At 36.9% G+C, this 13,343-nt stretch overlaps 1 protein-coding gene across 1 annotated transcript in view; it reads right to left on the bottom strand.

Annotated features, from left to right (window-relative positions):
• The window catches only part of LOC123556538 (uncharacterized), a 155,083-nt gene that overhangs the window by 109,786 nt on the left and 31,954 nt on the right, over positions 1–13,343 (bottom strand). The window contains exons 7-9 of the mRNA XM_053544445.1: positions 10,489–10,592; positions 2,424–2,548; positions 613–869 (exon numbers count right to left, since the gene is read on the bottom strand). Of these exons, the coding sequence (XP_053400420.1) occupies positions 613–869; positions 2,424–2,548; positions 10,489–10,592 (486 nt within the window). The remainder of the gene's footprint in view (positions 1–612; positions 870–2,423; positions 2,549–10,488; positions 10,593–13,343) is intronic.

Raw genomic sequence — 13,343 nt, forward strand, 5'->3', positions numbered from 1 at the left:
TCTCATTATACATAAACATTTGCAATGTCATTTAACTTGAGTCCTCTCATTATACATAAACATTTGCAATGTCATTTAACTTCAGTCCTCTCATTATACATAAACATTTGCAATGTCATTTAACTTCAGTCCTCTCATTATACATAAACATTTGCAATGTCATTTAACTTCAGTCCACACATCATTCAAACATTTGTAATTCATTTAACTTCAGGTCACTTATTTCAACTAAACATTTGCAATGTCATTTAACTTAAGACAATTCATTTGGTCTAAATATTTGCAATATCATTTAATTAAAGACCACTTGTTATACCTGAAAGTTTGCGATGTCATTTAATATAAGTCCACCCATTTCATCTAAACATTGGCGATGTCATTTAACTTTCAACCACTCTTCATATAAACATTTACAATTTCATTTAAGTGCATTCATTTCTCAGCATAAATGAAAGAAAGAAATCAGGACTATGAATAACTTCTGATGGAAAGAATAGAGGAAAAGGATCTTCACATGACATTAGGTTACACAAGTTTGCATCAAATTACATAAGACAGGAACATGTGTCGTAAAAAAGGTCTCCTGGTTCTAAAAATACAAAATAATATTACCTTTGTTGTAAATACAAGTCCAATAATAGACAGCACTGCACACAACACTAACTGAACCATCCAACGTGTCATTCTAGAACAACCTATCCCACAATTCACCATTTTCTCCGTGATGGCTCCTACCAAGGTCTGCACGTATATCACGAGCGTGTCCAGACCAATCACGATGATGATGGAGAAAAACAGCATACTTAAAGCTGCAGACTCTGATATGTTCATCAAGATATACGGATACAGGACAAAACCTAGCTCATACTCTGAAATGTATTTAAAAATAATAACTGAAACAAGAGCTGTCACTAATGGTGACAAATGCCCCCACAGCGCCTTGACCTTTGACCTGGTGACCTTGACCTATGACCTGGTGACCCCAAAGTCAGTAGGGGTCGTGTACTCAATAAGTACTATCAGCATGTGGTTTGAAGGTCCTGGGTGTAGTGGTTCGCGAGTAAAGTGCCTTCATGCAAAAAGTTAACGTTGTGACGAACGAAACGAACGAACAAATGGATGGACAGCTGAAAACTAATATGCCTCACTTCGGGGGCATAAAAACATACAGGCTTTTATTTCGTATGTGTACATGTATCTATTTGTATGTGTTGGATTTCATTCTTTGTTTTAAAGAGATACATAGGTAAAATTGTGGATATAAATATAAAACCCTTTAAATCATTTTAGAAACCATATTTCTCACATTTTACTAACATGCTTAGTTAAATTAGATAGATTTTTTTGTTACTTTGATGATGTGAGTGCACAATATTCATGCTTTTGCTAACCTCAGCTATGTATGCCAGGTTAGGAAAACACCTGAAAATTGCTATAAAATGTAGTATTCCACTTACTTTTTTATGTTAATTATTTTAACAATAGATAAGGTAAGACAATTTGAGTTTGATGATCAGATTTCTGTGTGTTAATTAAGTATGCATTAATTGTATATTTGAGAGCATTGTCATCCTTCTCATCAGGTCTGGTATTGAAAGTGGAAATAATAATATTGAAGAACTTAAAGAAGAAATATATGATCATGTGCTGTGTACTATGATGTAGTCCTCTTGAGTTATCTGATTGCTGAGTGCTCTACCATGAGAAATACCCTTGGACTACACTATTTTTAATATTCTTGCATCTTCACATATAGGTAGTACTACAGCAAGATTTCATTGACAAGCCTCCCCTTTCTGTTTCCTTTAATTAACTGAGTAAAGCAGAATAAATAAATCATGGATCTACTTCTTGAACAAACACCCAAGTATCCCTTTAATATGCAATTAAGGTGTCAAAAAACCAAACATTATAATTTTCACACTATTTAGCCATATACATTCTTGCAAAACCTCTATCTAAAATCTCAAAATGTTGATTTAAATTTAGTGTGCACTTAAATTAAATTTATCAGACAGATTTTTGCAGACACTTACTGTTATGTCAACTGACCAACTACAATTATGTCTACATGTACAAATAGAGAAATCACAGCCATTTTTTGTTAATATTGCCATGAAATCTTCTATCATAAAACTATTCCAATTCCTACCTTTATAAATATCACTGTAACTCTTCAAACAAAATGTAAGAAAGTTAATATACAATTAATTGCCTGTCACATACGTTTTCAATCAATCCTTCAGTTCATCAAATATATGATATAAATTAAAACTGAAACAGCTGGTTGACAAAATGGAATAAATAAATTTGTTAAACTGACGAAATTCTTTAAAACATTTATTTTACCTTACCTCCCTTTGCCTTTCTTTAATATTAACTATTATAGTGAATAACTATTGCTTAATGAAGAAAAAACAAACCTGTGAATTGGATATCACTAACAGAGACATTCGTCATGTTGGCAAATATTCCTAGCCCTGAACACACTGTCAACCCACCAAACATGACAGCCATAACATTGCATAGACAAATCAGTACAAGGTTCCTGGAAAAAAATAACAACATACGAAAATTATAACACTGAACTGACAAACCAATGTGGTTCCTAGGGAAAAAAGAATGACTTATGAAAACTTTATCATTGCCTAAATAAATCAACACAAACTTCCTTCCTGAAAAATAAGAATGGCATGTGAAAACTTTAACATCGCCTAGCCAAATCCACACAAACTTCCTGAAAAACAAGGCAGTCTGAAAGACAGCTTCATCCCCCGCAGCTGTTATGGAAAGTTGATGGTACTGGATGGAAGCATTGACGTTGTTAAGTATATTTTATGGTGACCTTGACCTTGAGCCTGCATGGCTGACTAATGGGTTTTGCAAATCATCTCAATAAGATGAACATTTAACCTTTTTTTTTTTTCAAGAAAGTCCTTCAAGTGGTTTAGCAGAAAAGGAGGGGACAGGAAATTGAAGGCTCAAACATTTGAACTGTGACCTTGACCTTAAGCTGGCATGGGTGAATTTTCAGTTCTGCACATTGTCTTGATAAGTGGAATACATTTTGTATTACAGCCAAGTCATGTTAAAATTCTTCAAGGCATTTAGGAGATACAGAACAGACACAAAATGGAAGGCTCAAACCTTTGACTTGAGCTGTGACCTTGACCTTGAGCAGACATGATGACTCATGAGTTCTGCACATCGTCTTGATGAGGTGATCATTTGACCCAAGTTTCATGAAAATCCTCAAGGCGTTTAAGAGATAATGAGCTGACACTAAATGGAAGGCTCAAACATTTGACCTTGAGTTGTGACCTTGACCTTGGGCCGACATGGTTGACTCATAAATTCTGCACATTGTCTTAATGAGATGATCATTTGACTGAAGTTTTATGAAAATCCTTCAAGTGGTTTAGGAGATACAAAACAGACACAAAATGGAAGGCTCAAACCTTTGACCTTGAGCTGTGACCTTGACCTTGAGCAGACATGATGACTCATGACTTCTGCACATCATCTTGATGAGGTGATCATTTGACCCAAGTTTCATGAAAATCCTCAAGGGGTTTAAGAGATAAAGAGCGAACACTGAACGGAAGGCTAAAACATTTGACCTTGAGTTGTGACCTTGACCTTAGGCCGACATGGCTGACTCATAAATTCTGCACATCGTCTTAATGAGATGATCATTTGACCAAAGTTTCATGAAAATCCTTCAAGAGGTTTAGGAGATAAAGAACGGCCACAAAATGGAAGGCTCAAACCTTTGACCTTGAATTGTTACCTTGACCTTGAGCAGACATGACTGACTCATGAGTTCTGCATATCGTCTTGATAAGGTGATCATTTGACCCAAGTTTCATGAAAATCCTTCATGGGGTTTAAGTTCTATGGAGCGGATATAACTGATACAGATGGAGACCATTCCTATAACTCCCCAGCCACTCGTGGCTGGGGATTAATAAGAGTTACATATGAAAACAACACAAGGTTCTTTGAAAATAAGAATGACACATGAAAACTTAACACTGCATAGACAACACATGGTTCCTGGAAAGTGATGTATTATGTAATTCAATAAAAAATGCAACTGCTTAATATCTTTCAAAGTATATCATATTAACTTTATTTAAATACATTTAATTGTAGGATGCTTCTCAGGAAACTCATGAAGTAAGTATGAAAACAAGAGGGCCATGAAGGCCCTGTATCGCTCACCTGACCTAGGAATAATCAAGATTAACATTCTGACCAAGTTTAATTAAGATATAGTCAAAAATGTGGCCTCTAGAGTGTTAACTAGCTTTTCCTTTGATTTGACCTGATGACCTAGTTTTTGACCCCACATGACCCAGATTCAAACTTGACCTAAACATCATCAAGATTAAAATTCTGACTAAGTTTCATGAAGATACAGTCATAAATGTGGCCTCTAGATTGTTAACTAGCTTTTCCTTTGATTTGACCTGGTGACCTAGTTTTTGACCCAGATTCAAACTGGACCTTGAGATCATCAAGATTAACATTCTGACCCAGTTTCATTAAGATATGGTCATAAATGTGGCCTCTAGAGTGTTAACTAGCTTTTCCTTTGATTTGACCTGGTGACCTAGTTTTTGACCCTACATGACCCAGATTCAAACTGGACCTTGAGATCATCACGATTAACATTCTGACCAAGTTTCATGAAGATACAGTCATAAATGTGGCCTCTAGAGTGTTAACAAGCTCTTCCTTTGATTTGACATAGTGACCTAGTTTTTGACCACAGATGACCCAATATTGAACTCGTCCAAGATTTTATTAAGGGTAACATTCTAACCAAGTTTCATTAATATTGGGCTAAAATTGAGACCTCTGGAGTGTTAACAAGCTTTTCCTCTAATCTGACCAGGTGACCTAGTTTTTGACCCCAGATGACCCAATATCAAACTCGTCCAAGATTTTATTGAGGGTAACATTCTGACCAAGTTTCATTAAGATTAGGCCAAAATTGTGACCTCTAGAGTGTCAACAGTCAAATTGTTGACGACGACGATGGACACAGGGCAATCACAAAAGCTCACCTTTGAGCACTTTGTGCTCAGGTGAGCTAAAAACACATGCACATGTACAACACCAGGACTTTTTTGCACAACACAATATGATCTGTTGTCAGATATTTTCACAACTAGGAAATTATGTAGCTACATAAAAACGGTTGCAAATGACAGTCATGTTATTCCATATTTGTCTGATAAATTTGTTACTTTAAATGAAGTTAGACATTGTACTTCCAATAAAGCAAGTATATTCTTTTTCACTTCTAAGCAGGGTATTTATGTCTAAAGAGATCAAGTTGAATATCTCCAAAATTCTTTCATACTGTTAGGAGAAATACTGCTACATGAATGCAAAAGGATGGTGGCATATTCTGCCTGAACTTGTCAAGGTTTGCGAACATTTTTGCATTACCCAGATAAATATTAACAAACAAGAGGACCATGATGGTCCTGAATTGCTCACCTCTTCCCACATGACCCAGTTTTGAGTATGATGTTGTTTTTTCTATTATTTGACATAGTGACCTAGTTTTTGAGCTCGTGTGACCCAGTTTTGAACTTGATCTAGATATCCTCAAAATAAAAATTCTGACCAATTTTCATGAAGATCCATTGAAAAATATGGTCTCTAGAGAGGTCACAAGGTTTTTCTATTATTTGACCTATTGACCTAGTTTTCCAAGGTACGTGACCCTGTTTTGAACTTTATCTAGATATCATCAAGGTGAAAATTCAGATCAATTTTCATGAAGATCCATTGAAAAATATGGCCTCTAGAGAGGTCAAAAGATTTTAATAATTTTAGACCTACTGACCTAGTTTTTGACCGCAGTTTACCCAGTTTCAAACTTGACCTAGATATCATCAAGATGAACATTCAGACCAACTTTCATACAGATCTCATGAAAAATATGGCCTCTAGAGAGGTCACAAGGTTTTTTTTATTATTTGACCTACTGACCTAGTTTTGTAAGGCACGTGACCCAGTTTCAAACTTGACCTAGATATCATCAAGGTGAACGTTCTGACCAATTTTTATGGAGATCCATTCACAAGTATGGCCTCTAGAGAGGTCACAAGGTTTTTCTATTTTTAGACCTACTGACCTAGTTTTTGGCGGCACGTGACCCACTTTCAAACTTGACCTAGAGATCATCAAGGTGAACGTTCACACCAACTTTCATACAGATCCCATGAAAATTATGGCCTCTAGAGAGGTCACAAGGTTTTTCTATTATTTGACCTACTGACCTAGTTTTTGGCGGCACGTGACCCACTTTCAAACTTGACCTAGAGATCATCAAGATGAACATTCAGACCAACTTTCATACAGATCCCATGAAAATTATGGCCTCTAGAGAGGTCACAAGGTTTTTCTATTATTTGACCTACTGACCTAGTTTTTGATGGCACGTGACCCACTTTCGAACTTGACCTAGATATCATCAAGGTGAACATTCTGACCAATTTTCATGAAGATCTCATGAAATATATGGCCTCTAGAGAGGTCACAAGGTTTTTCTATTTTTAGACCTACTGACCTAGTTTTTGACCGCACGTAACCCAGTTTCGAACTTGACCTAGATATCATCAAGATGAACATTCAGACCAAATTTCATACAGATCCCATGAAAAATATGGCCTTTAGAGAGGTCACAAGGTTTTTCTATTATTTGACCTACTGACCTAGTTTTAGACGGCACGTGACCCAGTTTCAAAATTGACCTAGATATCATCAAGGTGAACGTTCTGACCAATTTTCATGAAGATCTCATGAAATAAATGGCCTCTAGAGAGGTCTCAAGGTTTTTCTATTTTTAGACCTACTCACCTAGTTTTTGATGGCACGTGACCCAGTTTCAAAATTGACCTAGATATCATCAAGGTGAACGTTCTGACCAATTTTCATGAAGATCTCATGAAATAAATGGCCTCTAGAGAGGTCTCAAGGTTTTTCTATTTTTAGACCTACTCACCTAGTTTTTGATGGCACGTGACCCAGTTTCAAACTTGACCTAGATATCATCAAGATGAACATTCTGACCAATTTTCATGAAGATCTTGTGAAATATGTCGTCTAGAGAGGTCACAAGGTTATTCTATTTTTAGACCTACTGACCTTGTTTTTGAAGGCACGTGACCCAGTTTCGAACTTGACCTAGATATCATCAAGATGAACATTCTGACCAACTTTCATGAAGATCCCATGAAAAATGTGACCTCTAGAGTGGTCACAAGCAAAAGTTTACGGACAGACGGACGGACGCACACACGGACGGACGGACGACGGACACCGCGCGATCACAAAAGCTCACCTTGTCACTTTGTGACAGGTGAGCTAATAAAAACAAGCAAACTCGATGAACTGGTATCCCCTGCCGAAAGGGTTTGTGGTGAGGAATGGCAAAAAAATATATCCGGCAAAAAGTTAAGAATGTTAATAAGAAGCAAATAATTTCATTAGTCAAAATCAATTTAACAGAAAACAAATGTTTAATTAAAGAGTACATAATAAATGTATGATACTTTGATCCTGACTAAAGAATTTATTTTGAATGGGATATGCTTACTGTAATAAGCTTAGCTTTTAAAATTAAATGCAGTTAATTGAAATATGAGCTTGAAGTTTAACTGGAACGAAATATTGTCTTTGAGTGGTTTGGCACCAGGTGTTGCTTGTGCAGTCACAACTTAACATGTTGAAGGTTTGAACATTTAAAAAAAAAAAAAAAAAAAATGAAATGGAAATATATATATGTATATATATTTATTTTTTATGGGTGTGGGGATGCGGGAGAACTAGAGAGGAAACAAAATTTCACATGCTGATTATAAATATTGATGGAAAATTAAAAATGAAAAACAAGAGGGTCATGATGACCCTGGATCGCTCACCAGAGTAATATGAGCTACATGTTTCTAATGTCAAACTGATGATTTTTAGAAATTTTTTGGAAGATTTTCCGATGTACAATCAAGTAACCCCTGGGACGGGGCCAATTTTATCCTGGGGGTCATGATTTGAACAAAGTTTGTAGAAGTCTACTAGGAAATGTTACATATCAAATATCTAAGATCTAGGCCTTCTGGTTTATTTTTAGCAAATTTATGAAGATTTCCCTATGTACAATCAAGTAACCCCTGGGGCTGGGTCAATTTGACCCTGGGGGGGTCAAGATTTGAACCAATTTTGTAGAGGTCCACTAGGCAATGCTACATGTCAAATATCTAAGCTCTAGGCCTTCTGGTTTATTTTTAGAAAATTTTGAAGATTTTCCAATGTACAATCAAGTAACCCCTGGGGCGGGGCCAATTTTACCCCGGGAGTCATGATTTGAACAAAGTTTGTAGAAGTCTACTAGGAAATGTTACATATCAAATATCTAAGATCTAGGCCTTCTGGTTTATTTTTAGCAAATTTATGAAGATTTCCCTATGTACAATCAAGTAACCCCTGGGGCTGGGTCAATTTGACCCTCGGGGGGTCAAAATTTGAACCAATTTTGTAGAGGTCCACTAGGCAATGCTACATGTCAAATATCTAAGCTCTAGGCCTTCTGGTTTATTTTTAGAAAATTTTGAAGATTTTTCTATGTACAGTCAAGTAACCCCATGGGGCGGGGTCAATTTGACCCTGGGGTCACGATTTGAACAAATTTTGTAGAAGTCTACTAGGCAATGCTACATGTCAAATATCTAAGATCTAGGCCTTCTAGTTTATTTTTAGAAATTTTTTGAAGATTTTTCTATGTAAAATCAAATGATCCCTGGAGCGGGGTCAATTTTGATCCAGGGGTCATGATTTGAACAAATTTTGTAGAGGTCCACTAGGCAATGCTACATATGAAATATCTAAGCTCTAGGCCTTCTTGTTTATTTTAAGAAAATGTTTAATGATTTTCCTAAGTAAAATCAAGTGACCCCTGGGGCGGGGTCAATTTTGACCCCAGGGGTCATGATTTGAAATTTTTTTGTAGAGGTCCACTAGGCAATGCTACATGTGAAATATCTAAGCTCTAGGCCTTCTGGTTTATTTTTAGAAAATTTGGAAGAGTTTTCTATGTACAATGAAGTAACCCCATGGGGCGGGGTCATTTTGACCCTGGGGGTCATGATTTGAACAAATTTTGTAGAAGTCTATTAGGCAATGCTACAGGTCAAATACCTAAGATCTAGGCCTTCTGGTTTATTTTTAGAAAAATTTTGAAGATTTTCCTATGTAAAATCAAGTGACCCCTGAAGCGGGGTCAATTTTGACCCCGAGGGTCATGATTTGAACAAATTTTGTAGAGGTCTACTAGGTAATCCTACATGTGAAATATCTAAGCTCTAGGCCTTCTGGTTTATTTTTAGAAAGTTTTGAAGATTTTCCTATGTAAAATCAAGTGACCCATGGGGTGGGGTCAATTTTGACCCCGGGGTCATGATTTGAACAACTTTAGTAGAGGTCCACTAGGCAATTCTACAAGTCAAATATCTAAGCTCTAGGACTTCTGGTTTTTGAGAAGAAGATTTTTAAAGATTTTCCTATGTAAAATCAAGTGACCCCTGGGGCGGGGTCCATTTTGACCCTGGGGTCACCCCGGGTGACCAAGGCAAGTGGGCGACCAGGTGTGGGTGCGCAACTTCACATGTTTGTAATAAATGTTCACAGAAAAGAATGAAAGAAATTTAATGAAATTCTGCCAAATGGCAAGTTTGTTATGCATAAATATGTGGATTTTTAGACAATTAAAGGGCAATAACTCTGCAGTTACAAAAGAAATCCATACGAAATTGTGTGTGCACAACCACATTATAGTGCTCTAAATTCTGTTAAAGTTTCATAGTTCAAGGTCAAATATATCAAAAGTTATGATGCAGAAATTGCCATATTTATAGTACCCTATATAGTTAACACTAGAAATTTCTAAGGGCCATAACTCTGGTGTTACTTGGGCAATCTGACTGAAACTTGACGGGCCGCAAGAACTCATAGTGGTGAACAGGGATATGAAGTTTTAAATAAATATTCCCAACCATTTCCTAGATATGGCTCCGGACGGACAACGCCAAAACTATATCCCTCCGACTTTCGTCGGGGGATAACAATGTTCTTGGAAAAATAGAGAGTACAACAATATCAGAACTGTAATATTGTATGAACAAGTATGCCCACAGGCAGAATGTTGAGCCTGCCAGCTGTCTAAGTGTGACCTTGACCTTAGACCTAGGGACCTGGTTCTTGCGCATGACACTCATAGTGGTGAACATTCATGCCAAGTTACATCAAAATCCCACCATGCATGAAGAAATGCTCCGGACAAACTTCAATTTGACCTTTGACCTCCAACTGTGACCTTGACCTTTGAGATAGGAACATGGGGTTTGCGCATGACACTCCTTCTCATTGAGGTAAACATTAATGCCAAATATATACAAATATCACATAAGCACTCACCTAAAACAGTGGCTATGGAAGTGTGTATAACCAGCCAGTGTATGGAGACATCCTGTACCCAAACTCAGTGTGAAAAACATCAGCTGTGCTGCATCCTTCCAGATCTAGAAATAAGAGTAACACAACAAAATTTAAACAAGAGGGTCATGAAGGCCCTGTATCACTCACCTGACCTATTGACCTAAAGATCATCAAGATTAACATTCTGACCAAGTTTCATTAAGATATGGTCATAAATGTGGCCTCTAAAGTGTAAACTAGCTTTTCTTTTAATTTGACCTAGTGACCTAGTTTTTGACCCAATATGACCAAGATTCAAACTGGACCTTGAGATCATCAATATTACCATTCTGACTAAGTTTCATGAAGATATAGTCATAAATGTGGCCTCTATAGTGTTAACAAGCTTTTCGTTTGATTTGACCTAGTGACCTAGTTTTTAAACTGACATGACCCAGATTTGAACCTGACCTATAGATCATCAAGATTAACACTCTGACCAAGTTTCAGTAAGATATGGTCATAAATGTGGCCTCTACAGTGTAAACTAGCTTTTCCTTTGATTTGACCTGGTGACCTAGTTTTTGATCCTACATGAGCCAGATTTGAACTGGACCTTGAAATCATCAAGACTACCATTCTGACCAAGATTCATGAAGATACAGTCATAAAAGTGGCCTCTACAGTGTTAACAAGCTTTACCTTTGATTTGACCCGGTGACCTATTTTTTGACCTGACATGACCCAGGTTCAAACCTGACCTTAAGATCATCAAGATTAACATTCTGACTAAGATTCATGAAGATACAGTCATAAATGTGGCCTCTACAGTGTTAACAAGCTTTTCCTTTGATTTGACCTAGTGACCTAGTTTTTGACCTCACCTAACCCAGATTCAAATTCGACCTATAGAACCTTAATATTAACATTCTGACCATGTTTCATTAAGATATGGTCATAAATGTGGCCTCTACAGTGTAAACTAGCTTTTCCTTTTATTTGACCTGGTGACCTAGTTTTTGATCCTACATGACCCAGATTCAAATTGGACCCTATGATCATCAGGATTAACATTCTGACCAAGTTTCATGAAGATACAGTCATAAATGTGGCCTCTACAGTGTTAAAAAGCTTTTCCTTTGATATGACTTGGTGACCTAGTTTTTGACCCCATAAGACCCAATATCAAACTCGTCCAAGACTTTACTGAGGTAACATTCTGAGAAAGTTTCATTAAGACTGGGCCTAAATTGTTACCTCTAGAGTGTTAACAAGCTTTTCCTCTGATTTGACCTGGTGACCTAGTTTTTGACTCCAGATGACCCAATATCAAACTCGTCCAAGATTTTACTGAGGGTTACAGTCTGACCAAGTTTCGTTAAGACTGGGCCCAAATTGTGACCTCTAGAGTGTTAACAAGCTTTTCCTTTGATTTGACCTGGTGACCTAGTTTTTGACCCCAGATGACCCAATATCAAACTCGTCCAAGATTTTATTGAGGGTAACATTCTGACCAAGTTTCATTAAGATTGGCTCAAATTTGTGACTCTCTATAGTGTTAACAGTCAAATTGTTGACGACGACAGATGACTGACAACGGACGACAGACACAGGGCGATCACAAAAGCTCACCTGGTGCTCAGGTGAGCTAAAAATTAAACAAGCAAATTCGATGAATTGGAATCCCCCGCCGAAAGGGTCAGAGTTGAGGAACGGCAAAAAATATCTCCAGCAAAAAGTTAAGAATGTTACCAAGAAACAAATAATTTCATTAGTCAAAATCAAATTAAAAGAAAATGAATAGTTTGTTTGGGTGTGGGGGTGGGGTAGTGAGGATACAACAGTTTACATGTTGATTATAAATATTGATAGAAAACGAAAAATGAAAAAAAAAAAAAAAAAAATGAAAAAAAAAAAAATGGTGGGGGGGGGGGGGGGGGGGGGGGGGTGGAGGGGGGTGACCAGGTGTAGGTACACAACATCACATGTTTATAATAAATGTTCATGGAAAAGAATGAAAGAAGTTTAATGAAATTCTTCCAATTGGTTGGTTTGTTATGTACAGATCTGTGGATTTTTAAACTATTAAAGGGCAATAACTATATGGAAAATTGACCAATCGAAAAAAAACTTGAAGGGCATCGTCGCAGTATCTTGGTTCATGTCTATTTCAAGTTTGATGAAATTCTACCTGCTAGTTACTGAGAAATGGCTGCAGACGGACATTTTTCATTAAATCAAGGGCAATAACTCTGAGGGAAATTGACCTATCAAAAAAAAAACTTGATGGGCATCAGCGCAGTATCTTGGTTCATGTCTATTTCAAATTTGATGAAATTCTACCTGTTAGTTACTGAGAAATGGCTGCAGACGGACATTTTTTATTAAATCAAGGGCAATAACTCTGAGGGAAATTGACCAATCAAAAAAAAAACTTGACGGGCATCAGCGCAGTATCTTGGTTCATGTCTATTTCAAATTTGATGAAATTCTACCTGTTAGTTACTGAGAAATGGCTGCAGACGGACATTTTTTATTAAATCAAGGGCAATAACTCTGAGGGAAATTGACCAATCAAAAAAAAAACTTGACGGGCATCATCGCAGTATGTTGGTTCATGTTTATTTCAAGTTTCATGAAATTCTACCAAGTAGTTACTGAGAAATGGCTGCGGACGGACGGACGGACGGACTGACGGACGGACAACGCCATTTCAATACCCCCCTCCCGATTTCATCGGCGGGGGATAATAAGACTTACCTTGGTAAAGGTCGAAGTTTGATTTCAATTCTTTGAGTAAGAACTGAGTAAGGGATTTAACTGTATTGTGTACCATTAAAATTGTATAATTTCAA

The sequence above is a fragment of the Mercenaria mercenaria genome, chromosome 5, assembly GCF_021730395.1.
Source record: "Mercenaria mercenaria strain notata chromosome 5, MADL_Memer_1, whole genome shotgun sequence".
Taxonomy (NCBI): domain Eukaryota; kingdom Metazoa; phylum Mollusca; class Bivalvia; order Venerida; family Veneridae; genus Mercenaria; species Mercenaria mercenaria.